The sequence below is a fragment of the Megalobrama amblycephala genome, linkage group LG11 (assembly GCF_018812025.1).
Source record: "Megalobrama amblycephala isolate DHTTF-2021 linkage group LG11, ASM1881202v1, whole genome shotgun sequence".
Classification (NCBI taxonomy): domain Eukaryota; kingdom Metazoa; phylum Chordata; class Actinopteri; order Cypriniformes; family Xenocyprididae; genus Megalobrama; species Megalobrama amblycephala.
In genome coordinates, this window is record NC_063054.1 from 17,946,476 (window position 1) to 17,971,193 (window position 24,718).

The 24,718-nt window shown below is 38.0% G+C and overlaps 1 protein-coding gene across 2 annotated transcripts in view; it reads right to left on the reverse strand.

The window, feature by feature from the left end:
- Position 1: 1 nt before the first annotated feature.
- The window catches only part of akap12b (A kinase (PRKA) anchor protein 12b), a 47,137-nt gene continuing 22,420 nt past the window's right edge, over positions 2-24,718 (reverse strand). The window contains exons 2-4 of one of the 2 annotated variants that reach the window (XM_048206464.1): positions 18,606-18,708; positions 3,250-7,896; positions 2-1,688 (exon numbers count right to left, since the gene is read on the reverse strand). In XM_048206464.1, coding sequence (XP_048062421.1) covers positions 3,254-7,896; positions 18,606-18,708 — 4,746 coding nt within the window. In that variant the 3' untranslated portion in view covers positions 2-1,688; positions 3,250-3,253. Of the gene's footprint in view, positions 1,689-3,249; positions 7,897-11,239; positions 11,486-18,605; positions 18,709-24,718 lie in introns of those variants that run through there. The other variant, XM_048206465.1, reaches the window with a different exon arrangement.

Here is a 24,718-nt window from a genome sequence, read left to right on the forward strand (position 1 = left end):
CTTGATTTACACTAGCTTTATTTGAATGAAATATAGACATGATTCTGTATCCATACTATTAACAGCTTGAAGAATACAAAAAGAAGTGAGGCTCATGCTACTGGTATAACATTCCTTAATGCTTTCATTGGTTATTTGTTAATATTACAACATGACTTAAGGTACATAGGTATACAATTTGTACAAATGTTAAAGAGCTTCACAGTAGACTGTATTATAAAAAGCTAAGAAAAGAATGTGAGTGGGTTGTTCATTCAAAGCGTGACAGTAGTAGCAGAGCTGTTTTTCTATTAAAGATAATGCTGTCCAGTCTGAACGACAGTCTAAATGTTTTCTTTTACAGTTTGCCACCATCATCAACCAAATATGCAACAACTGTCACTCGTTGCATATTTTGAAATGCTTTTTTTTGTCATCCTGTCTGCATGTATGGCTATAATTTTACTAATTTCAAAGAGACTGACAATAAGGCATCTACATGTCTTTCAAAGAAACAACAGTCCTTGGTACGGAGATTAGAAATGCGAAAAATATTCTACTCTATATTACTGAATACCCACTTATCTGTGAAAATTAAAACCATGTGTAACTGGACGACTTGTGTCGGAGAGTTTAACAATAGATGGCGTAAATACAGTTCTCCTTGCACAATTACCTCACAATTTACCTTTCCTCAGGTGCATTTTAGGTGTTAAAACATGCGTTTCGCTAAGGCTGTCAAACAGTGAAGTGCACATGTATGTTGAGGACAATAAAGCGTCCTTTTTTAAACGCTCCCTACTCATGCAGGTGTTTATCATCATCGTGATCATCTATTTTCACAGGGTACCACTAAAAGCAGAATTAAACAGACTCTTAAAATCTCAAATGTCACGCATCAATGGTAAAATCGTTCATTGTGATTGTGCATGATAAATATACATAATAAAAAGACAACATTTCACAGTAAGGGACAGAGAAGTGGTATATCTACAGTGAGAATGGAGATGATAATGGCTGGATATTGTGTTTCAGTGTTCACTGAATTTTACCTCATTTTCACATTACAGCCACAGCATATTATGCACTTTTTCATTTACTATAGCTGTAGAAGGTGTATCTGTACCATATTTGTTAAACTTGCTTGTCTAAATAATATTTTGTAATTTTACACCAGCATGACATCATGATTTCAATGGGTTTTTAGAAGGTTAGAATGTTTTTGAGAGGGTTGAGAGAATATTTTAGATATAAATAGAATATACAAAATAACAACCCTCCTACTGCAACATCACAAACACACATTAGCTCATACAAGATCCACACATACATATTCTCTCCATTCGACAGACTGCTCAACAACTAATAAAAAAAATGAAAATGTCCATCGCAAGTTACATGTGAGAAACATGGCATCTGAAGCAATTTGGCAAAAAACAGTAAAGTGGGAATAGGGGACATCCCTTGATAAGTCCAGTGAGGCACAAGACCTCAGTGATATGGCAGCTGAGTGAAGGGAAATAAGGAAAGAGGAATAGAGGGATGAATGGATGGATTAAATGAAAGAGAGAAGAGAGATTGAACTTTAGTCTCCTGCTCTGGGAGTTGGGACAGAGCACTGTCTCTTAGTGTCCTCCATGGCTGCCACTCACTTCCTGCTTTCCGAAAAGCTCGGTGTCCCAGTCATGTGATCGCTTTTTACATGCAGACTGCAAGACAAAAAGGAAAGTGGTGAGAAAACAGACAACCAGATGCTAGTACATTAGCATTTTCTTTGTAATACATTTTAAGCTTATTTATTTATTTATCATGTGCACTGCTACGTCTGCTAATGCTAATTCAAATGCTATTTCAAAACTGCAATACATTTTGCAAGCTACTATCCTGCTATGTTACTTTGCCACCCATCATTTCACATAAATGCACACACATTGCTCTTTCCATCTGCACTGCATCTTCTGTGCCTCCAACCACTGTCTCGCTCTGTTGTATGACTCAGCACAAGTCACCAAGGCAAAGGGGGTAGTGAGAGAGAGGAAAGTGAGCCCTGCACCAAAGCTCAAGCGGCGGTGCTATATATCACAGCCTCTGCTCTACTGCAGTGCTGCATTAGCACTCATCAAACATTTAGCAGACACACCCAGCTCTCTTCTCTCATCCCCTTCCTTTTTTTGATCACTTACTTTACATTAGGGCTCATTGAACAGTGTAATTATTTTAATAGGTATCAATTAATACACGTGTTTATTTTATGGAGTTGCCTCTGATTATGCTCATTTTTGTTGCGCATGCAAGTAACAGTTTTAAAATGTAAAATGAGTAATACTGATATCAAGTATGTTTATGTGCACTTTAAAAGTCTGATTCAAGTCAGACTAAAACAATAATTAATTTTTTTTTAAATTAATATAGGTAATGCAGTTGTAGCTTGGCTTCATTAAAGATGTAAACACATGAATCGTACTACAATTGGCCTTGTGAGCATGTTTCAAAAGAATTGTGACATGTATCTGATGAAGACTGCAGCTTGACTACACAAAAACTGTGAATGTCAACAGACTTACTGTAAAGCAGTATTACCCTTCAAGTGCCCCTCCTATATTATTACCTAGCATTCCTTAATAATTTCTTATGAAAACTGACATGGAGAATCAGGTAGCATTGTACTTCATTGGGTACTTTTAAGACTTATTGAATTTAATAAATAATAAACTATCAATAACATAAATTATAAAAACATAAAAGTTTTATTCTATCTGCTCACTCCCAAGGATTGTATTTGATCATACAGTGTATCTTTTCAAATTAATTGGTTCTCTTACTACATATTGAAAGCTTTGATGAGTGGAAGAGAATAAGAGAGTGCATTAGGGAGGTGGATGGGGAATTATACTCGGTCTTTCACCACAAGTTCATCTCTCTTCACACGGCTTCCCTTTAAGACCCAGCATACAAAGTGAAGGGTCAGGCAGCGGCATTCCTTCTTTGATATCGAAGGTCCCTTGGTTACTGGTACATGGAACAAAAGCTTTTTCATCTCACCGAATGGAAATCCACCTCTAATAAAACTAAGATCCATTGATGCTTTTAAAAAGGCACCATGCAAAAACTGTGACAAGTTTACTAAGGAATGTGGAACTTATTTCTTTTGTTTGTGATGGACAAAACTACTTTTGAAAACACTAATATTTTGTTATAATTGTTGTTTTGTTTTAAATTTAAAAATTAAAATAACAAATGATCAATTTCAATTAATTAATAAAGACTAACCTGCTCATGACACTGTGACAACCTCTGTGGAGACAGGCTCAATCTCATTCCCGACCTCCTCCACTACCTCCTCTACTGCAATGGCATTTGCTGTCTTCTCAGTAGGAGTCTCCAGTTTGGCAGATACATTTTTAGAATCCATCTTTTGACAATCTGGATCTCTGGACTCTCCCTGGTTTGTTGTGTCCTGTGTTGAAACTTTCGTTTGAGGCTCTTCCAAGTCTTTCTGAGGCCTGTCTACTACCGATTCCTGACCCTCTGAACCGTCTTCTTTCATGTTTGTCTCAGTGTCTTGAACAGGTACATCATCTGCATTTATGACGTTTATGACACCCACGTTAAATTCCTTTGCAGTCTCAATCTGTTCCTCCTGTGCCATTTGACACTGCTCAACCATAACCTGGTCTTGACCTGCAGATGTTTCTGTCATCTTTTCTTCTGGTATGGCTTCTGAAACTTCTGAATCTTGTGTGTCTTGCTGGATTTCTGTTGGCACTTCTGTGGAATCTGACTCAACTTGACTTGTTCCTTCTTCACTTTCTTTGGTCTCTTCTGCTTGCTTTAATTCGACTTCACTTTTTGTTACCTCTGTTTCTTGATGCACATCTGCCACAGAGACAGTGGCAACCTCCTCATATTGAGCATGGATTTCATCTGTGATAGTGACTGGGACTGTTTCAGCAATCAGTATGGCTTCATTGACTGTTTTTGTTGGTTTCTCAGAGACAATGCAAGTTTGTTCATTGTCGTCTTTACATATATCGTCAGATGCCTTTGGTTTCTCTGGGCTTGTTTCTAGTGGATCTTTTTCCTCTGAAATGACTTCTGTTGAAGGTTTTTCCTCAACAATTTCAGAAACCGCTGGGAACTCTTCAATTTTGACTTCCACTGATGTGGTACAGCTCTCTACCTCCTCAGTAGCCTTCTCAGACACTTTTTGTTCTGCTTGTGCCTCAGCAAGGTTCACTACAACATTTTGAATGACCTCTTGCACAATAACACTGCTCTGTTTCTCGATGATTTCTGCCTCTGTCACTTGGGTTGCCTGGATCACTTCAGTTTCCTCTTTTGCATTCTCAATAACTTCCTCAACCACAACACTAACTTTTGTTGAGGCTACTTCAAAGTTTCCCTCAATGACTCCTTGAGCAGATACAACCTCAACATCATTCACTATAACCTGGATACTGTGGTCACCAGTTGGAAGAACAAGAGGAACCTTTTCCGTAACAGTTTCATGAGCTAGATCTGCTGAATGGGATTCTGTTGTCTCAGATGTTGAGCTTATAACACAGACAGCCTCTTTGATGACTGCAAATTCTTCAGTGGTGGCCACAACAGGAATGCGATCTTCCGCAGACCCAGCAGTCTGAGAAGCAGGCACCTCTGGAAGGGTTGCCATGGCCTCCTCTATTACAGCCATGGCAACTCCCTCTATAGATGCTACCTCAACAGTTGCAACTGCCTCTTTAACACCCTCCAGTTCTTGCACTTTCTCACCCTCAGCAACAGCAACTTCTGTCACTTCTACAGTTTGGGTAGAGATTGACTCTTCAACAGTTGCTACAACAGGACTAGCAGCCTCAACCTGAGGGGATTTTTCTGTCACCACTGGCTCTTCAAGAAATTCTGGTTCCTGCTGTACATTGATAAGCGCTACTTTGACTGCTGTTACTTCTTGGAGTTCAGTCACAGTCTCTGCTTCAGATATCTTCATCTCTTCAAACTGTGCTTTCGCCTCAACTGCATTTTCTAAGGGCTCATCTTTGAGCTCAGTTTGACTTCCACTTATCTGAGCCTCATGAACCTTATCCTCAGTCACACTGGCCTTTTCAGGCTCCTGTGTTTTGTCTCCAACAGCCAACTCTGTAACTAGTGCCTGAGTAACAACTGTGACTGACTCTACTGAAGGCTTCTGATTGAGGCTTTCTTCTTCTACTGCCTTTATTTCACTAGTGTCAAGGCCAGTGCAAACAGCGGTTGCCTCTGTTTTCTCATGTGCAACCAAGACTGTTTTCTCTTCCTTAATGGCTGACTCAACCAGAAGAGCATCGGTGATGACGGCAACTACGTTTTCCTGTTCCTCAGTCATGGTGACAGCTATGGCACTTGTGGTAACACTGATAGTTTCCACAGCTTCTTGAAGTACTACATCAGTCTCCTTCTCTACACCATCACCTGGGACAGGAGTTGTCTCACCTGATGTAACTGGTGATGCTGTAACGCGTGAAACAGCAGAAACCATTTCAGTCTCCTCTACTTGTTCAAGGGCAGTAACTGCTTCTGATGTAAGCTCGACGATGTCCTCTGCAATGGTGTTATCAGTTGACTTGGGTGTGGCAGCTGTGTCTCCTTCTTCGGGTATGTCACTCAATTGCTTTCCCTCTGTCTCATCCTCAACATTTTCTACAGTGGTTGAGATCCAAGATGGTGATCTATCCTCAGCTGAGGCCTTTGTCTGAGTTCCTGGTGCAGATTCCTGCTTCACCTCCTCTGCCTTAACCACAACTTCTGTAGATGGTTCATTGTCATATTCTGAAAGAGGCACCACAGCTGGAGTGTCTGAGTCATCCTCTGCAGAGCCAACGTCAGAAGAAACCTGCTCTTGTTTACCATTAGTCTTCTTCTTTCTGCGTGGAATCAATTTCCTCAAAGAGAAAGAGGATTCTTCTTTGGGAATTTCACTGTCAGAGGTTGTCTGCTCTGGGCCTGAGGCTTCATCAGACTTGTCTTCTGCTTTAGGTTTCTTCCTCTGGGTTACCAGCCTCTTGAAGGACTCCCAGGTAGACACAAGTTCTTCTTCTGGTTCAGGGGAAGAAGCCAAATTCTCATGGTCAGCTTCACCAGAGCTTACAAGAGGGGACTCGGCAGTCTTTGTCTGCTCTTCTCCAGACTGCTGCACTTCTTCCTCAATTTTAGGCTCTTCATCATCAGAATCAGATGTTTTTCTGGCCCTTTTTTTAGCTGACCCCACACAAATAAGAGCTTCCCAGGACACAGATGTATCCATTTTTCTTTTTGGCTCCTCTGCAACTGGTTCAGGCTTCTCAACTTGTGGCTCAGCCTTAGATTCTGCCTGTGACTCTTCTTTAGACTCAGATGGTACCTCTTCAGAAGGTTTAGGCTCATCAGTTTTCTCATCGAAGACGGCACTTTCAGTTGAAGATAGGGTAGAAGATTTGGGTTTGTCTCCAGGGGCTTCATCTTCGCTCTCAGATGGTCTTTTGACTCGTTTTTTTGGAGTGACTAGTTTTTTGAAAGAGGACCATGGTAAAATTCCATCTTTCTTTTTCTCACTGTCAGAAGTGACTGGTTCACCATCAGGCTCTACCGCTTGAGCCACCTCAGCTTGAGTTACCTCCCCTACAAGATGCTCACCAGATTCTTCTGGAGAAGATGCTCCGCTGTCAGGTTTCTGGGGCTCAGCAGACTCAGTGGAAGACTGGATGTTTTCAGCAGCTTGTTCACTTGATTCTGTTTGCTTTGATTCAGCTTCTTTCTTACTCTTCTGCTTTTTGGATGACAGCTTTTTTAGACCTGCTCCTGTAAACAGCTTCTTAAGTGGGCTTCCCTGAGCCTTGGCTTTCTCCTGAGATGACAGGGTTTCCGCTTCAGTGGTCACCTCATCTGAAACATCTGGCTTGTCACTTGTTGGTTTTGCATCATCAATGTCTTGGGATTCATCAGCAGTTTCAGCAGCTGGAGCTTCAGCATTTTCAGTCTGAGTCAATGTTTCAGCTTCACTTGTAGCCTCAGCCTCTACTTTAAGATCTTGTGGCTTTTCTGTCTCAGTGGAAGTTGTTTCAGCTGCTGTTTCTGCTTTAGTTTCATCTGTTTCAGGGAGTTTCTTTACTTGCTCACTCTCAGCTGGTTCTTTCTCTGCATCCACTTTAGCTTCCTCTGTACCCTCAACAACACCCTCTGCTGTCTCCTCAGTTTCTTTAATGTCCTCCTCTGCACACTTTTCTTTGACTTGTTCCTCATCTTTGGGCTTTTTGAAGCTTGTCTTCTTCCGCAGGTTAGAAAAGATTCCCTGAGTAAAAAATTTCTTAAAGGGACTCTGTGTCTCTTGAGAGGGTGGACTTGTGGGCAATTCACTTGGCACTTCTGGCTCTGGTTCTTTCTCTGATATTGTCCCCATTTCTTCAGCAGATTTATCGGTTGCCTCATCACTTGTCTTTTCAGTCTCTGATGGGGCATCAACTACAGTTTGGTCTGTTGGTTCTTCTGCCTTTTCAGTCACTTCTTCAGCCGTGGTCTCCTGCTCTTTTTCTGTGGTTTCTGGTGATTTATCTTCCACAGATTTGTTTTCCTCTGTTGCAGGTTCCTCTTTCTTTTCCTCAGCAGCTGCATCTGCACCACTCTCTGCTTCCTTCACTGTCAGCAGTTGCACAGGCTCAGTCTTCTCATTCTTGTCTTTCTTCAGAGTGAACTTGAATCCAACAAAACGGAAGATCTTCTTGAAGCCCACCTCATTTGTCTCCTCTTGTTTTTCCTCTACTACCTTCTCTTCTGCAGTTGTAATTTCATCTGCATTTGCAGAATCGTCTCCTTTCTCTCCATTAACTTGAGGGGCAACCTCTTCCTGATGCACCTCAATTGTTTCAGGGCTGTCTTCTTTTTGGGAGATGGTGTCCGTTTGGCCAACTGTAATGAAAAACATGCACAGTTTTAGTAAAGTTTCTAGTATATTTTTTTTCAGTTACAGTTGTTCAAGTTACTTGAGTTCACAAATCACATAAATCAACCAATCATCAGTGGGATCATCAAGGAATGAGTTAACAGATTATCGAATATCATAACACTCATAAAGTCTTATAAAACTCCTTTGTCTCATATGGATAGCCAATTCTCAAAATGACTAAGTGTAGAAAAACAAGTTAGAGTAATAAAAGCAAAATACATGATCTAGTGATATAATTAATTCAAGATGGAGGGTTATGGCGTTTGAAGGAAATCAGAACCATATTTCTAGAAAACCTGCAAAAACATTTCACCCCCTGAACACATTTAATCAGGCATATGATGGCAATTTGATATTAAGTTTACATTTTCTGGTCTCTTTCCTAATAAAAGCTGGGAAATGATGACAAGATTTAACATCAAGGCAACCAGGGGAAATTTCCATGTTTTAACCTTCACTGTTATGGAAGCTATGTTGCCAAACATTTAGACTATGAAATTGACCTTATTTAATATAACAGCAAACATGTAATGAAGGGGGTGGTTTGTAATATCACTTTATTAATCTACTTTAAGCCTGTATATGTGCCCAGTTCTTAAGCATCCAAGACTAAACCTAACTAAAATTGCAACAGGTGGGATAAACAAGAGAACACATATAATGCCTTAAATTCCTTCCTTGTCTATCTGTGTTTTGACAGGAGTGGGTTGGTTTTGAGGGTGTGGGGCTAGGGAGAGGGAGTCAAGTTTGCATGTAGTGTGGGCCTCCTGGAGGCCCAGTTTCCCTTTGACATCCAGCCTAGCAAGGGACCATTCACATCTGGCTCTGCTTGCTCTTGCTCTGGGGTCTGAAACCCACCCAGTGACTTTAAAAACAAATTCCAAGCATTTTTAATGCATGGATATCATGTTACTTGCCTTCCTACACACTTGTATGACACAGGCCAAGATAAAGGGGCAGCAAACCCATTTATCTGCCAAATTAATTTAAGCCAGAGATCAAAATTATTTATATGTTATTTAGAACAATTTCATTTTTATGTGACTGGTAAAGGCTTGTATTGATTACCCTAACCTTGAAACTTGTGTTGTTTTCTTAGTGAAAAATCACTCCTAAATTAATCCATCCAAACAAAAAAGGAGCTCCATGTTTTCAATGTATGTTTCAAATTTAGTGAAGCACCAACCTAATCCCACAATTCAATGTGGTACTGGGATGCAATGGCACCCCATCCCCCTACAATACAACAAACCATCCCCCCCACAGACCAAACCAAAATCTAAACTTCAGCTTAGGAAGACTGTATTGTGTTGTCCTCTTTGTCTCACAATGGGCCCCTGGTTTTTTCCTGCTTTGGCTAAAAGGGGTGGGGGGCCCACACTATTGTCCATCCTGGAACTTAAACTACCATGATTAAAATCCTTATTGTAAAATGGGGAAAGGGCATTATGGGAAGCCATATAGAATGACAGACAGAAATTTCTCTGCCTTGGTGATATGGTGATATTAAAACAAGCAGTAAGGTTTATAGTTTAAACATTTCTAGTCCTGAAGTGTTTGTAAAAGTGTTAAAGTTGGGTGGGATCTAAATGTCAGAGTAGTACCATAATTAGACAAACATTTGGAAAGAGGAAATATCATTCAATTAGAAACCCACCATAAACATACAGTCATGTTTTTTGTGGTTGTTTACATTATACAAGACTTGATGAATCTGCAACTACAGATTATATGCTCTTAAATCATCTTTACTACGTTATTTTACAAACATCAACTTCTGGGTGTATTCCCAGATGTTTCTTCTTACAGTTTTAACTATGCAGTTAAGTATAAGAATACGAAGGACGCACATTCTTATGCAAAAAGAGACGTTGCTGTTGCCTCACACAGCTGGAGACAGGGAGGCATTGTATAAGAGTGTGTGTATTTTAACATGAGTACATTAAAGACAAAATGGGTCAAAGACTTGGTGAAGCAACCAGTTGCCCTACATTTGCCTTTGTCTCAATGGTGGATCATACTGGGGAAACTCGAGCCAAGGAATTCAATAGCGTGTCTGTTGTGGCTGCTAAAGTGTAAAACTGTGGGTAAGCATTTTGGAATGGGTGGGGGCAGATGCCATCTAAAATCACAGTGGTGTGATAGTTGGGCTTTCTAGAAATATGGGGGAGGGGTGGATGTTTGTTGAGATGGGCCTGAGGTAATGGTCAACAACCCACTACCCCTTGCTGTTACATGCAAATATAGGCTGTTCATTAGTGGAGCCTGTGAGTTTAGGGAAGTTGCAGAAAGACTCAGCAGTAGACTGACTGTCGGACCCCCGCCATGCCAACTACCCCACCTCCTGCACTAAATAACTACACTTTAGTAACTCTGTGACTCCCTTTGACATAGATGTGTTTAGAGCATATAGGAAATTGAATTAAATTGTTAATTTAGGACAAAATAGATTAAACTGACATAAATGTAAAGATAAGAACATCCACAAAAAATTCCTAATAAACATCCCCAACTAATCAAAACACTCTCTGAAGTCATGTGCAGCAGGTAATCAATTCCATACACCCACACCACCTCTAGAGAACCCTGACTAAGATCTGACAGACTTAAAAACTCATCAAAATTCCTTAAAAAGAAGGACATCTGAGACCACTGAAGCCCATCAGCTCTGAACACTTCCAAGAATTCTATACATTACAAGCATAAACCCACCTAGCTGTACTTTCTTTCTCATACTATATGTACAATATGAACTCTAAAATTAAAACAACATTCTAAGGTTTAGGTTGGTCCTCCACACTTAATGGCTAATGCTTCACATTAATAGACAGGAGATGTGACTTTACAACTTTAAGCATCACTGTCAATATACACTGAAACCTGATAAGTTCTAGACTCTATCAAAGACCAAGAATCAATGAAATGCAAAAAATCATTAAACATACGCACAAAAAAGAACCTTGAGATATTTCAGTGAAAGCAATAAATTACTTGAATAAAAAAAGTCTATATTTTCTGATGAAACAAATATTCAAGCTTTTAATAACATTAAATACACAATGAATAACTCTCCACAAAGATGCCATAGGCTACAGATCGTGTATTAGAATGTGTCCACAATTTCACTGAATTAACTGATTACTGAATATCTTCATAAGATGATCCATTAATAATAACAATAATCCTGAAAACGAAATATCAAGAAATTCCTACAGTGCCAATCTCAGTTATTATCACTCCTGTCGCCAAATATTAACCACGATACGCCCCCACTATAACAAGTCATAGATTTTAGATGCATCTTACCTGTTAGAGTTATTGTCCCAAGCATTTCAAAAACGTTTGCAATTACTTTTCAGGAAAAAAGAAAAAGAAAAAGAACTGCTGTTTAACTTGATGACAGTGATGCGTTTTTGAACTCCCCTCTTGTAAATGTCCTGCTTCCTCTCAGACTATGATCAGCTGATTGGCTTTAAAGCTACACTCTTGTTTCCCTCTCTTTCTCTGTCCTGTGAGCTTGTGTTGAGGCCAGGCGTCTCCTCTTCTGAGTTTCTGGGTGAGAATGAGGAGAGCGGGAGGGTAAAACACATTTCAACAGACACTGACACATGTCCTATGTGGGACCACCCCACCCATGACCGCCCCCCCATCACCCCCACTCCTCAGCTTTTCAGCTGTTCTAAGCCACTCTCTACTGAATGAGTTTCCCTCTTCCTTCCCCCTCCACGCCTCTTCACACACTCCCTCCACCCACTCACGCAAACTTCAACATTCCTTTTCCCAACTTTTTCTTTCCCTGTTCAAAATGACAGAAATTGTCAAGCCATAGTTAAAATGTGTGTATGTGTCAAGGGAGGAAGGATTATTCATGTTTTCAAAGGCAATTCTGTACATGATGTTTTACAGAGCTCCATCTCCTCTTCCCATCTCCTAAACAGCAGGCCCCATATAAAATGGATAAGGGTGAAACAAGGACCTCCACAATATGTTCTCCCCTTTTTCTTTATCTTTCTGCTTCTTTGTACCTTCTCCACAACACTCTCACTCCATGGGCTGTTATATTAATGCATGCAACTTTTTGCTTTACCTGCCAATTGCAAGTGAAAAAAACTACAATGTAAAAATTATTTTCAAGATTATTGGAATGAGTTTTACAAGAAAATACTGTTTCAGTCTGTCTAGTTTGTTTAATTCTTTGTAATAATTTGTGAAATATACTAGCAATTTCTGGATGAAAATTATTAATTCTACACCATTTTTTCAGTGTACCAGCCGTAATACAGTACATATTTCTAACCAAATCTGTATTTTGCATTACATTTTTTATAATGTTATTTTATATTGATTTATTTAATTATATTAATTTACATTGACATTTTCAAATGTAACATTTTATGTTTTGTTCTGGACTGGATGTTATTTATGTTTTAGTGACTAAATGTGGTCAATCAATATTCCATATATAAGTTGCCACATAGAGTTCTAGAAAAAATTGTTCCCTAAACATAACCTTCTTTGACAGATATCAGTAACTTTAAAATATTTTAGGAAAAATGTTGTGTTTAACAAAAATCTCCCTTAATAAGATTAACAATCTGAATGGTTTATAAGCGAAAGGTCAGCAAATAAAGTTACTTTCTATTTTAAATTGGCTTCCCATACTAGCTAGTGGAGTGCTAATGCAATGAGACTCTCTAGTGCTATTGGTCCATTCAAAACGTAAACTGAGGCAGCTTATTTCATTCAACTTTTGTTGAAGGAGGATGGCTGAAGAATGCCAGTGAGATTCCTTGACATACAAGGGTCTAATCAGACATCTCACACCTTGCCATTGTTCCCATGGAATGTGTGAATTCCAGCTGAAATCTTCTTCTAAGGGGGTGATAACAACTCTAATCCAGTTTGGTCTGGAACCTACAGATACGGAAACTCATCTGGTTAAAACTGGTATTTTGTTTCTGCCAACTAAACCAAAACCTCCTTCTGTCTCATTCACTTGACCAGACACAAATTGTATTGCAATAATTTGATTGAAATTTTATTGTGATGTTTAAGTTTCTAAACTGAACTGGAATATAGCACTAGACATTAACACAAGTGTTTGGGTGCAAAGCTAGAGGGAACAAGTAGGGCAAATTCTTCTTGAATAGCTGATGAATAGCCATCCTCAGACTTTATTGTGATCTGTAGCAGCAGACAGAGCCATGGGGCTCAGATCAGAGGGATCTGACATATGGGAAAGACTTTTTGTCCCCAGTGACTCCATAGGAAAGGAATTCAATAAGAACAGACTCTCTCTCACACTAAAGACAGTGTGAATCACTCCCATCTACAGTAATGGACATTCCTCAAAAGAGGAAGCTTGTCCTCTACTTCTGCCCGTATGTATCACTCATAAGCTGAGTCATATTTGAGGACTTGGCCATTAAGACACTATTAACATGTAAGACCTACTCTTGCCTGATGTAGTAGAATATGACATAACAGCCAATCGCCGTCACGGTCTGCCACGGTGGATCCGATATCTAGAATGACATCCATGTTATCTTTTCCACCAGGGAAATGAGATCAAACACAGAAACGTGAGCATTCGGCGGTCTGTTTTGGCTGGGAACATGGGGAGGTAGGCTTCCCACTGGCCTGGGGTCTTGCAGGGGATGCTACGACGTCATTGCAGACCCCAACTCACACACGTACACACATACTTCCAGATACACACGCCCTCAACTATGCACGCATTCCACGAGCCAGGAAGATTATGGCGAAATAATGGGAGGAAATGGAAATGAGAGCTGTGTGAAGATCTGGCCAGCATCAGAAGACTGTCTCTAACTTTCCAGCTTTATCAATTGATTTTGCTCAATACATTATCTTCAAAACACAATCTCTTCATTTTGTACCTCTCTACATCTCTACATCAAGCTTTCCCTGTTATTCTTGCCATTTCCTTTGCTTTCTATGGATAGAGGAAGCTGAGGAATGCTGCACAGGAAGAACGCTCATTCTTTTGCGTCACTGCTTCCTCTTCCCTCACCAGTTTCCTTGACTATTAGGTCATTTTCTTTCCTTTTGGCTAATTTGTCATTTTTCAGAAAGGACACTTTGACAATGACTCAGATTACTTACAGGCAACGTAATTACTCCAATGAGCTGTCACAGTGCTGGGTACAATTTGTAACAGTGACATCACAATTCATCACACGGCTATGGTCCAGTTAGTTTACTTGTACTCTATGTACCTATGTCAATGACACTGTCACCCACCCAATTGTTATGAAAAATATAGTAAAATACAGTAATATTGTGAAATATTATTACCATTTAAAATAACTGTTTTCTATTTTAACATATTTTAAAATGTAATTTATTCCTGTGATAGTAAAGCTGAATTTTCAGCATCATTACTCTAGTCTTCAGTGTCACATGATCCTTCAGAAATCATTTTAATATGATGATTTGCTCAAGTACCTTTCCTGATCTATATGGGTCATTGACAAATCAGGTTTTTAAAAGTGTAAAAAAACCTAATGGAGATATAATTAATTTAGAAGTTTTATTAAGTGTTAACAATGACATTATGTGGTTTTTATAATCAATTAACACTGCTTTTGTCATGTTTTACAAGATGGACAAAATTTGTCACCAAAAAGTCATTCAGTTTAACCAAAATTTTGGTTTTACCAAATGACATTTTTGGTTATACTGAATGACGATATTTTCAAACAATGCTAACAGGCTGATATCTAGCTAGCTAGATAGTTAGATTAGGACAATCAAACATATTACTTAGCGGTTGTACTGAATGACCTGATGTTTCGGGACATGTGTATGAACAAGTGAAAACATGAATTTTCAAATAGTTAAGAGAGAGTTAGTTACTTTGCTTCATGACCATGTGGTCCTTTGCAGGTATCTGAATGATGTCACATCCTGTCACATGATATTGATCGCATGACTTAATCCAAAATGGACCCTTTATATTGGTTACTCCGAATGACATCAATGAAATAATTTTTTTTCTGACATTCTTTCTCATAACAAAGCAATGACTTCTACACATAATTTTAATACTATTTTGCACTATGTTGATATATAAAATCATGCCAGAATAAAAATATATACATTTATTACATTTTAAGATATTTTAATCACAAATGAAATGGCTATATTGGCCTTTGGACGGTTAAACCTAATGACCTTTTGACACTTCAGAATCTTTAACATACCTTTATATGTAGTAAAATATAATTAAAACCTGTTGGATTCAATAAAGTGATCTAGTTGTACTACCTTACATACTTTGGATGTCATATCTTTGTTATTTATTATCATTATGGCCTTTGGACAAAAAATTATCTGTCACATCATTGACCCAAATATACATATATATATCTCTTCAGGATTCTTTGATGAATAGAAAGTTTGAAAGAACATCATTCATTTGAAACAGAATTGTTTTGTAATATTATAAATGGCTTTACTGTCACTTTTGATCGATTTTATGTGCCCTTGCTGAATAAAAGGATTAATATCTTATTTCTTTTTTTTAAAAAAAGGTATGGTTGGCAAACTACCAGTTCTAGTACTAGTTGGCAAAGTACTAGCTCAATGACACAATATGAGACAATCAAATTTCTCATTAATGACCTAAAGGTAATAAGTTAGGGAGATTTTATGTCAACATGTAGTAATGTAAAATATCAAGCCAACATTTAATTGTCTAGATTGTGTATTCCCTGCCTATCCAGATCAAATCTCACTTTCAATATCCTTATGTCAATAGTCAGAACAAATGTTTAACAGCTAAACAAAAATTAGACCACTCTTTTTTCTGCTTTTACAGAGAAAACTCTTATTTCTTTTGATTAATTGACTATTTACATCTCTATACATTTATACAATTTTATTGGCGCAAATGAAAAGAATTAAATTACACTTAATCAAACACATATTCACACTCTCCCTGTGGTTTTCTCTTTCTGCCAAGTCCTTCATCGCTCCACACTTCTCACATTCCATTCTCATGTCATCTCAACTTTCCTCATCTGTGTGTCTGAGTGAGTATTACTGAAACATACTCATAGTATCAAATGTTTACTCAGTCAAGAAAATCCCTCAAGTTACTAATAGACATCAACACAAGAAATCAGTGCAGACCCTGACCTGAATATTTTCTTTTGTCATTTAAAACTAGAAAACAAGTACTCAATCAAAATAAAAATATGTTCTCAATTTTCCAGGAATCTGACCTGTAATCATACTGCAGCTCTGGTAAAATGATTCTGAGAAGTGAAGTATTGACCACACACACACACACACACACACACACACACTTTGTCAACATCAAATCACTCAGATTTGGATTTAGATTCCACACATCAATAAAAAAAGCTGAAGCAGTTATCAACCATCTCAGAGGTGGAGCTCTCTGTGGACACAATTCCACAGAAACAGGTCAAACATACAAAAACACACATACTAAACTGATAGCAAAAAGAAAATATACTGTAAAGTGACACACTTATGCCAGCAAATGAATTCCTGAGATAAACAGATAATCACATACAGCCTGTTAAAACATGTTTGATATGAAGCACAGACTCGTATCCTATCAGAGTAAAAGCATACACACACACACACACGGCTTGGTGGGGGAGGACTGTGTATGAGATAATGGTTGAGCTCACTCTCTGGACTCACTCACGCCTCCGCCTCCTAAATGCCTGGCAGCCAGCTTGTGAGTGTGTGTGTGTGTAAGTGGGTGGGTGGGAAAACTTCATTCTTTTCCAAACGTTTGTATACATGTATCTGATGCATGTCTGTACATGCAGGTCATATAAGTATATCTGTGTTTGTAATTTTCTGCTGATATAAATGCATCAGTTCAATCAGGTGACTGTGAGTGAGCGTGCATGTATGGGTATGTGTATCCCTTACCATTTGAAAAGCTAGGCGTAGTCAATTCGAAAAGATGCAGATTAAAGGAAATGGTAATAATGTACGTGTTTTTAATATAGAGAGCACTACTTTCTTCTTTGTTGATTTTGGCAGAGGAGACATTGCACAAGATACTTCTGGCAGAGTGGACACCAAAATAATCATACTTCTCTCTCGTTTGACTTTGTGACTCCAAGTACATGGTTTCAATTGTTAAATTACACTAAAAACTGACAGCATGATATTTTGGGAGGTTTCTTAACAATGGAGAACAAGCAGATATATCAACACAATCATTTTACACACAGTACATTTCTATAACACATTCCAGGTTTTTTTTTCTGGTACTCTGGGGATGCTGGAGAAAATGAATGGCTGCACTGAGCATGCAAGAAAATTATGGCTAAATATTCTTGGCTGGCATTATAGCATTCATCATGCAGAATAAATAAAGCCAGTATTGAGATCAGAAATTTTGGGAGCGTTTCAAGGGTTTGTCCAGTTATTGTCATGGTTGAAACTTTTATCAGAATCAGAATCAGCCACAACAATAAGGAACATGTTTTATTTGTGTGTAAATGTGTCTATTCTTTTAGATGTGGCACAGAAGAAAGACTATTTGGTCTTCTTTGGTATTCTTGCTTCCTGTTATTTCCTTTGTGGTAAGATATTTTTCCCAGTCGATTTTTCTTTTGCCCTCAAAAGAAATAGCAATGTCTAATTTCGTAACAAATAATTCTTTTAGGTTTGAAATTCTCTGAATGATTCATTCACGAATCAGGCAACATGTCAACAAGACCTATGGAAGATGTCCAAATTTTGAGTAAATAATGACTTAATTTTAAGTCTCTTTCTCAACCAAAGGTACTTCTTACAATCTAAGCCTATGAATTTACTGCTTGAATCACTATTTGACATATTTTATCCAAAGCAACGTACATTGATTTAAGGTATACAATTTATCATTTCATGCATTTCCTGGGAATTAAACCCATGACCTTTGTGTTGCAATTGCCATGCTCTACTGTTTGAGCTACAGAAATATGGTCCACTACCATGACTCAATTTATATTTACAATGCTTTGCTTATACACATCAAAATGCAAATTCCTATTCCAATCTTAGCAGTCTCCTCACCTCAACAAATTCATGGTTCAATATATACAATCAGTTTGTTATTCTACAATATTTCCCTTTTTTCAGTCATTTGTCATTTGACCTCAAAAATAAAAAACACCTAAGATTTCGACACATGCATTGAGGCTAGCTAATTAAAAACATGCACCGGTCTCTTGAAGGAGTCAGCTAGGTCATGGCTTACTAAATATTATTGGGGGGAAGCATCTCGGTGGTCTCTCTGAGTTGAAAAGGAAGAAAAAAATGCAAAAAACAAATATAAATAAATACGTGTACATTATTGCTCTAGGGTTTTCTCATAGACCATTCGTAAGGGTAGTAAAGAGGTCTATGTTGGTGTCCACTCACTGTAGCCTCTATGTAGGTGTTCTCATCCCTAGGATAGCTGGGGATTACGGGAAGGATCAGTTGGGGTACGAGGGCACACAGATAAAAAGATAAAGATCACATCTTAAGCCTCACACACACACAGACCTCTGACGCTGGGAGGCAGCCCACTATTAGTGTCAGTCATTGCCATTCCACACACATACGGTAATAAAGATATGAGAGTGATATATACACACAGTGTACAAGCACATATGGTAAGAGCATATACCCTCAGCTGGTGGGTTCTCCTCTGTGTGACCGTTATATTCTGTCTGATCATCTGTCTTCCCATTAAGACTGGAAATAGAGATTTGTCCATTCTTCTGAAGAGGCTAAAAAGAAAGAAAGAGAGAGAGATGAAGAGTTATAATTGTGCTATGATCTTTTCAACAGGACACTGGTGATACAATTTAGTGTAGCTATTCAAAATGGTGATACTGCAAACATTTCTCACGTTTTTTGCTCTCTCTTTGCACCAGACTTTGCTAGTCGTAGTCTTAGCTTTCTGATTTTTTTTTTTTTTTTTTTTTAAATATTCATATACATATAGTGTACACTAAAGTTTAAATATTTGGGGTCTGTAAGATTTTTTTAAACGCTTTTGAAAGAAGTATCTTATGCTCACCAAGGCTGAATTTATTTGATCAAAAACACAGTTAAAAACAGTAATATTGTGAAATATTATTACAATTTAAAATAACTGTTTTATATTTTAATATATTTTAAAATGTAATTTATTCATGTGTTGGCAAAGCTGAATTTTCAGCAGCCATTACTCAGTTTTCAGTGTCACACGATCCTTCAGAAATCATTCTAATGTGCTGATTTGGTGCTCAATAAACATTTATCATTATTTATCAATGTTGAAAACAGTTGTGCTGCTTAATATGTTTGTGTAAACTGTGATACAACATGTTTTTGTCAGGACTCTTTTTATAATAAAAACCTTCCAAAAGGGAGGCCCCACATCCAGTAAAAGAGCTGTGCACCATCCTAAAGATTTGGCACTTCTTCTTGTGTACAAAAGTGAAGTGTTAAAACAGGTGCAAGAGAAGAACTCAGTTGAAGACCAAGATTTGAAAGGGGATTTGACATTCATGGTTTTAATTTCAGCGTCAGCTTCTATGTTGACTACATTCAAATTCAAAATATCACTGATGTCCTGGAAAAACACATTTAGAAACATTTCAACACAGATGATCTGACTGGCTCAGGAATTTAGACGGGGTATCCACATAACCAAGCATTCACATTTCCTTTGGATACAGTAAATATATCAATCAGGACAGAATGTCCCAATTCTAAAATGCGGCCTGTTGATCACATTTTGTATTCAGTCAGCATTGCTGGACAGGACTGTAATCTAAATAGCACTTTTATACTCTAGTAACTCTACCGATTCAAATAAGCTTCTGAAATGTTACCTGAGATAAATGTGCGGTTTACGGATATGATAAAGATAAGGTTTATATCACCTTTACTTTCCTTTACTGTCTGCTTGGCTTTTAAAGTCCATTAAGGCTGGAAGAAAACAAAACAAGATTCCATTCTGAGAAGCACAGTTCTATTAAGTTAAAAGGTCAATTAGGCTTCAGACTAGTTTAATAATAGAACAGTAATAGGAATCACAAAAGGCTCTCTTGTGGGGATGTAGGAAAATATGTGAGCAATGCAATTACGTTAAGAAAGTTAATTTCTGTTTAGGGGCAAAAATAAACATAAGCGAGAAGACTCAAGCCTTATCCAGCTTTGACAGTGGTCCAGCAGGTGTCCTTTAAACCCGTCCTGGCCTCTGACCCCCAGGACTATCTCATGACAGTCATTCTCCACATTCCGAGACCCCTTCACAGAATTCCAGCCTGATGGGGGCAACCCCACCCAAATTCCCCAATCAAAGTTCTGTTTTTTCCCCTCCTTCATCTGATCTGACATCACACGCCATTAGTAGAACCCTAACTTTTAAGGTGTCAAAAATAAACCATTGTTCAAATGTTTTGGGTTCAGTAAAAAAAAAAAAAAAAAAAGAGAAATTAATACTTTTATTCAGCAAGGATATTTAAATATATCAAACATAATGGTAAATACATTTATAATGAAACATTGACATATTTGAAATATTTTTTTTCTAATAAATTAACTTTTTTAACTGAAAAAAATGTAACATGGTTTCCACACAAAAAATAAGCAGCAAAACAGTTTTAACATTGATAAGAAAACTTTCTTAAGCACCAAATCAGCATATTAAAATGAAAATTCTGTCATTAATTACTCACCCTCATGTCATTCCACACCCGTAAGACTTTCATTCATCTTCGGAACACAAATGAAAATATTTTTGATGAAATCTGACAGCATTCTGTCCTTCCATAGACTGCCATTGCGATTTTGGTCTTTGATGCTTCAAAAAGTTCACAAAGAGATCGGAAAACTAATCCATATGAATCGAGAAGTTTAGTCCAAATTTTCTGAAGTTTTCCGGAATCTCAAACGTGCTGCGTAACCAATGAGGTTCATTCTCGTGTGTTACGCAGCACTTTTGAGCTTCCGGTAGAGGTTTGTTCTTGTGCATCATTCATGTTCGGTTGAGCATCTGTTTATGCTCACTGATCAAGGTTTATATGCGAGTAAAAGGTTAAATTAAATATGTTCATCATAAAAAGTGATCGAGTCTCTTTAGAAAATTTGGATTAAACCTCTCGATTGATATGGATTAGTTTTCCGATTTCTTTATGCACTTTCTGAATTTTGAATTTGTGTTCCGAAGATGAACGAAAGTCTTACAGGTGTGGAACGACATGAGGGTGAGTAATTAATGAGAGAATTTTCATTTTGGGGTGAACTAACCCTTTAAAATGATTTCTGGAAGATCATGTGACACTGAAGACTGGAGTAATGATTCTGAAAATTCAGCTTTGCCATTACAGAAACAATTCCATTTTAAAACATTAAAACAGAAAAGAGTTTTTAAATTGTAATAATATATTACTATTTTTACTGTATTTTAAACAAACAGATGCAGCCTTGTTGGAAATAAGAGACTTCTTTTAAAAACATGAAGAAAAAAAACAAAATCTTACCATCCCATTTTCTCTTTTTGTCCAAAATTCCCCATAAACATTCCAGGTTTAGTGACCAATATCACTTAATTGAAAACAAACATTGATGTTTCCATAGTTGGCAACAAAATATAAACTATGAAAATCAATTATCCACAATATATTGAGGAATGGACTGTCTGAACATCACAAGATCAAATGTAATTTAATGAAAGACTGGTGTATCACATCACGTAAGTTATTGTGTGAGTTGTTTTCTTCATATTTCAACATGTAATTTCCTTGATCAGATCCATGCAAAACTTTCAGACAGCTGTAACCTGAAATCTAATCTGTAATTACTGAAATCTTCAAGCTGAAAAAAGTCAGGATCATCACCATACTGGTCCATCTAAGAAGGTTTTATGCCAATTATACACTATATTGCCAAAAGTATTGGGACACCCCTCCAAATCATTAAATTGAGGTGTTCCAATCACTTCCATGGCCACAGGTGTATAAAATCAAGCACCTAGGCATGCAGACTGTTTCTACAAACATTCATGAAAAAATGGGTCACTCTCAGGAGCTCGGTGAATTCAAGCGTGATAGGTTGCCACCTGTGCAATAAATCCAATCGTGAAATTAGTAGTCCAAACTACTAAATATTCCACGGTCAACTGTTAATGGTATCATAACAAAGTGGAAGCAACTGGGAACAACAGCAACTCAGCCACAAGTCTAGAGCATTGGAGACGTGTTCTTTGGAGTGACGAATCACGCTTCACTGTCTGGCAATCTGATGGACGAGTCTGGGTTTGGCGGTTGCCAGGAGAACGATACTTGCCTGACTGCATTGTGCCAAGTGTAAAGTTTGGTGGAGGGGGGATTATGGTGTGGGGTTGTTTTTCAGGGGTTGGTCCCTTAGTTCCAGTGAAAGGAACTCTTAATACCAAGACATTTTGGACATTTTGGACACAAGGTCTATAAAGACATGGATGAGCGAGTTTGGTGTGGAGGAACTTGACTGGCCTGCACAGAGTCCTGACCTCAACCCGACAGAACACCTTTGGGATGAATTAGAGAGGAGACTGTGAGCAAGGCCTTCTCACAAAACATCAGTGCCTGACCGCACAAATGCTCTTCTAGAAGAATGGTCAAAAATTCCCATAAACCTTGTGGAAAGCCTTCCCAGAAGAGTTGAAGCTGTAATAGCTGCAAGGGGTGGGCCAACTCCATATTAAACCCTACAGATTAAGAATAGGATGTCATTAAAGTTCATGTGGACGTAAAGGCAGGCGTCCCAAAACTTTTGGCAATATAGTGTAGCAGTGTGCACAAGGGCAAAATTGACATGACATTGACTATGGATAAATTAATCAAAATAAATTTAGCTATTTTTAAAATGCATCCAATTCTGATTGGCCAATTGAGCAGTTTCTGCAAAAGATGTAAAGTCTGAGCCTGCTGCTGACACACTTGGTCCTTTTCTAAGATCATAACTCACCCGGGGCATTTAACAACTGTTCAACCAACAAGAACTGACAGAATGTGTGAGTGTGCTTAAGTCTGACAGTTGTTTAACTGAAATAACTAAAGGTAAACACAATCTGTCTTTATGGCATCACACACTTGTGGGTGGAAGGTTTACAAAGAGGTGTGACATCAGGTGTGAGTGTGTGTGCTGTCACGAATGTGATTTGTGACAAGCCTTGTGCTCTGCTATTTTCAGCTAATGCAACAAAAACAATGTTTTCTTCAACATTCTCACTCCCAACTCATCACATATGGATGCTTGGTCAGGATCCCTCGATATCACTTTTTAACACACAGGGCACCCCTTTAGCGCCATTTTTCAACATGCAGAGTACTCCATTGCTTTCAATGAGAAAGTGTCAAAACACAATGTACGTGAAAAACACGATGGGCATGTGAATTTTTTCGTCATGATGAAATTATATATTGGGGTATAATAACAATTTTGCCATTATGACACATATGTTGTGATTTTCAATTTAATAATCCAGCATAATTTATACTATTTAGACATGTCTGAACACATAACCCAACCCCTACCCCTAAACCTACCCATTTAGAACACAGGATACAATAGGCAAGTACTACTACAGTCACAATTTATTCAAAAAGTACAAATATTCCAAGTGTTCCGAGGTCAAATGATTGATTTGTGTGAGGAACAGACCCAAAAGCGTTCACTGTATCAATCCGCCATCAAGCTCAGATCCTGTGCACACACATTAAAAAATTGCCACCAGAAAAAGCTTTTTCAGTGATTAAAACCTTAAGTTCCACCCTGTTGTTCATATAAAGATATCGTAAAGTTTCAGAAGACTTGGAATGCAACACGAGATGTTTGTAATACTGTTTTTTTTGGTCAGTTTTTGCAATAAATGCCAGTGACTGTACTTTTATGAGTTTTATATTGCTTAGAAATGCTTAGGGTTTAGAGCAGGGGTTAGGTACTCCAAAATATCTAAAGAAGTATAAATATTTATAAAATCATTTCTACTTTTATAAATGCAAAGAATTAAATGCATCTTGATCTGACACATAAGGCAAAGCAATGGACTACCCTGCACATCGAAAAATTACGCTAAAGGGGAACCCTGTGCATTAAAAAACGAAGGGGTCCTGACCATGCCAAGGGGTCCTGACCATGTGTCCACGACAAGTTAGGAGCGAGAATGTGTTGGTTTTCTCATGTCTTACCTAAAACCTCATTATCTAAAAATACCCCTAACTTTTTTATGCTTTCATCTGTTCTGCTGCCCTATTTTGCACTGATTTGTCAGATTCCTTTTGTCTTCTCCTCCTCCCCTCTTTCTGCAGTCTCTCTGTTCCATTCTGCAGATCAGAGGTTCAGGGACGGCTGTCCATCCCACAAATCATTCTGCAGATCTCTTCTCTGTTGGACATAAAGAGACAGCAAAGGAGAGGAGAATTTATGCCCTCTTAAACATTTATCCAGTTGTCAAATACTACTATAGTACTCATCTGACAGATCTGTGACCTTCTGAAGGTTTTCAAGACTCTGTTGGTCTCAATGACATTTTGGACTGTTAATAAAGTTTAGACTTTATTTATACTTTGAATTAAAACTGATATACTTACAGATTTAAAATGACTACAGACCGATTGAGCCCACATAAGTGTATGAATATCACTGCATGAACAAGATATAATTTGAAAAAAAATTGTTACTAGAATAACGAAACATTAAGTGGACAAACCTTGACCTCTTGGAATGAACTGTTAGATAATTAATATATTTAGCAGAATACCTGAA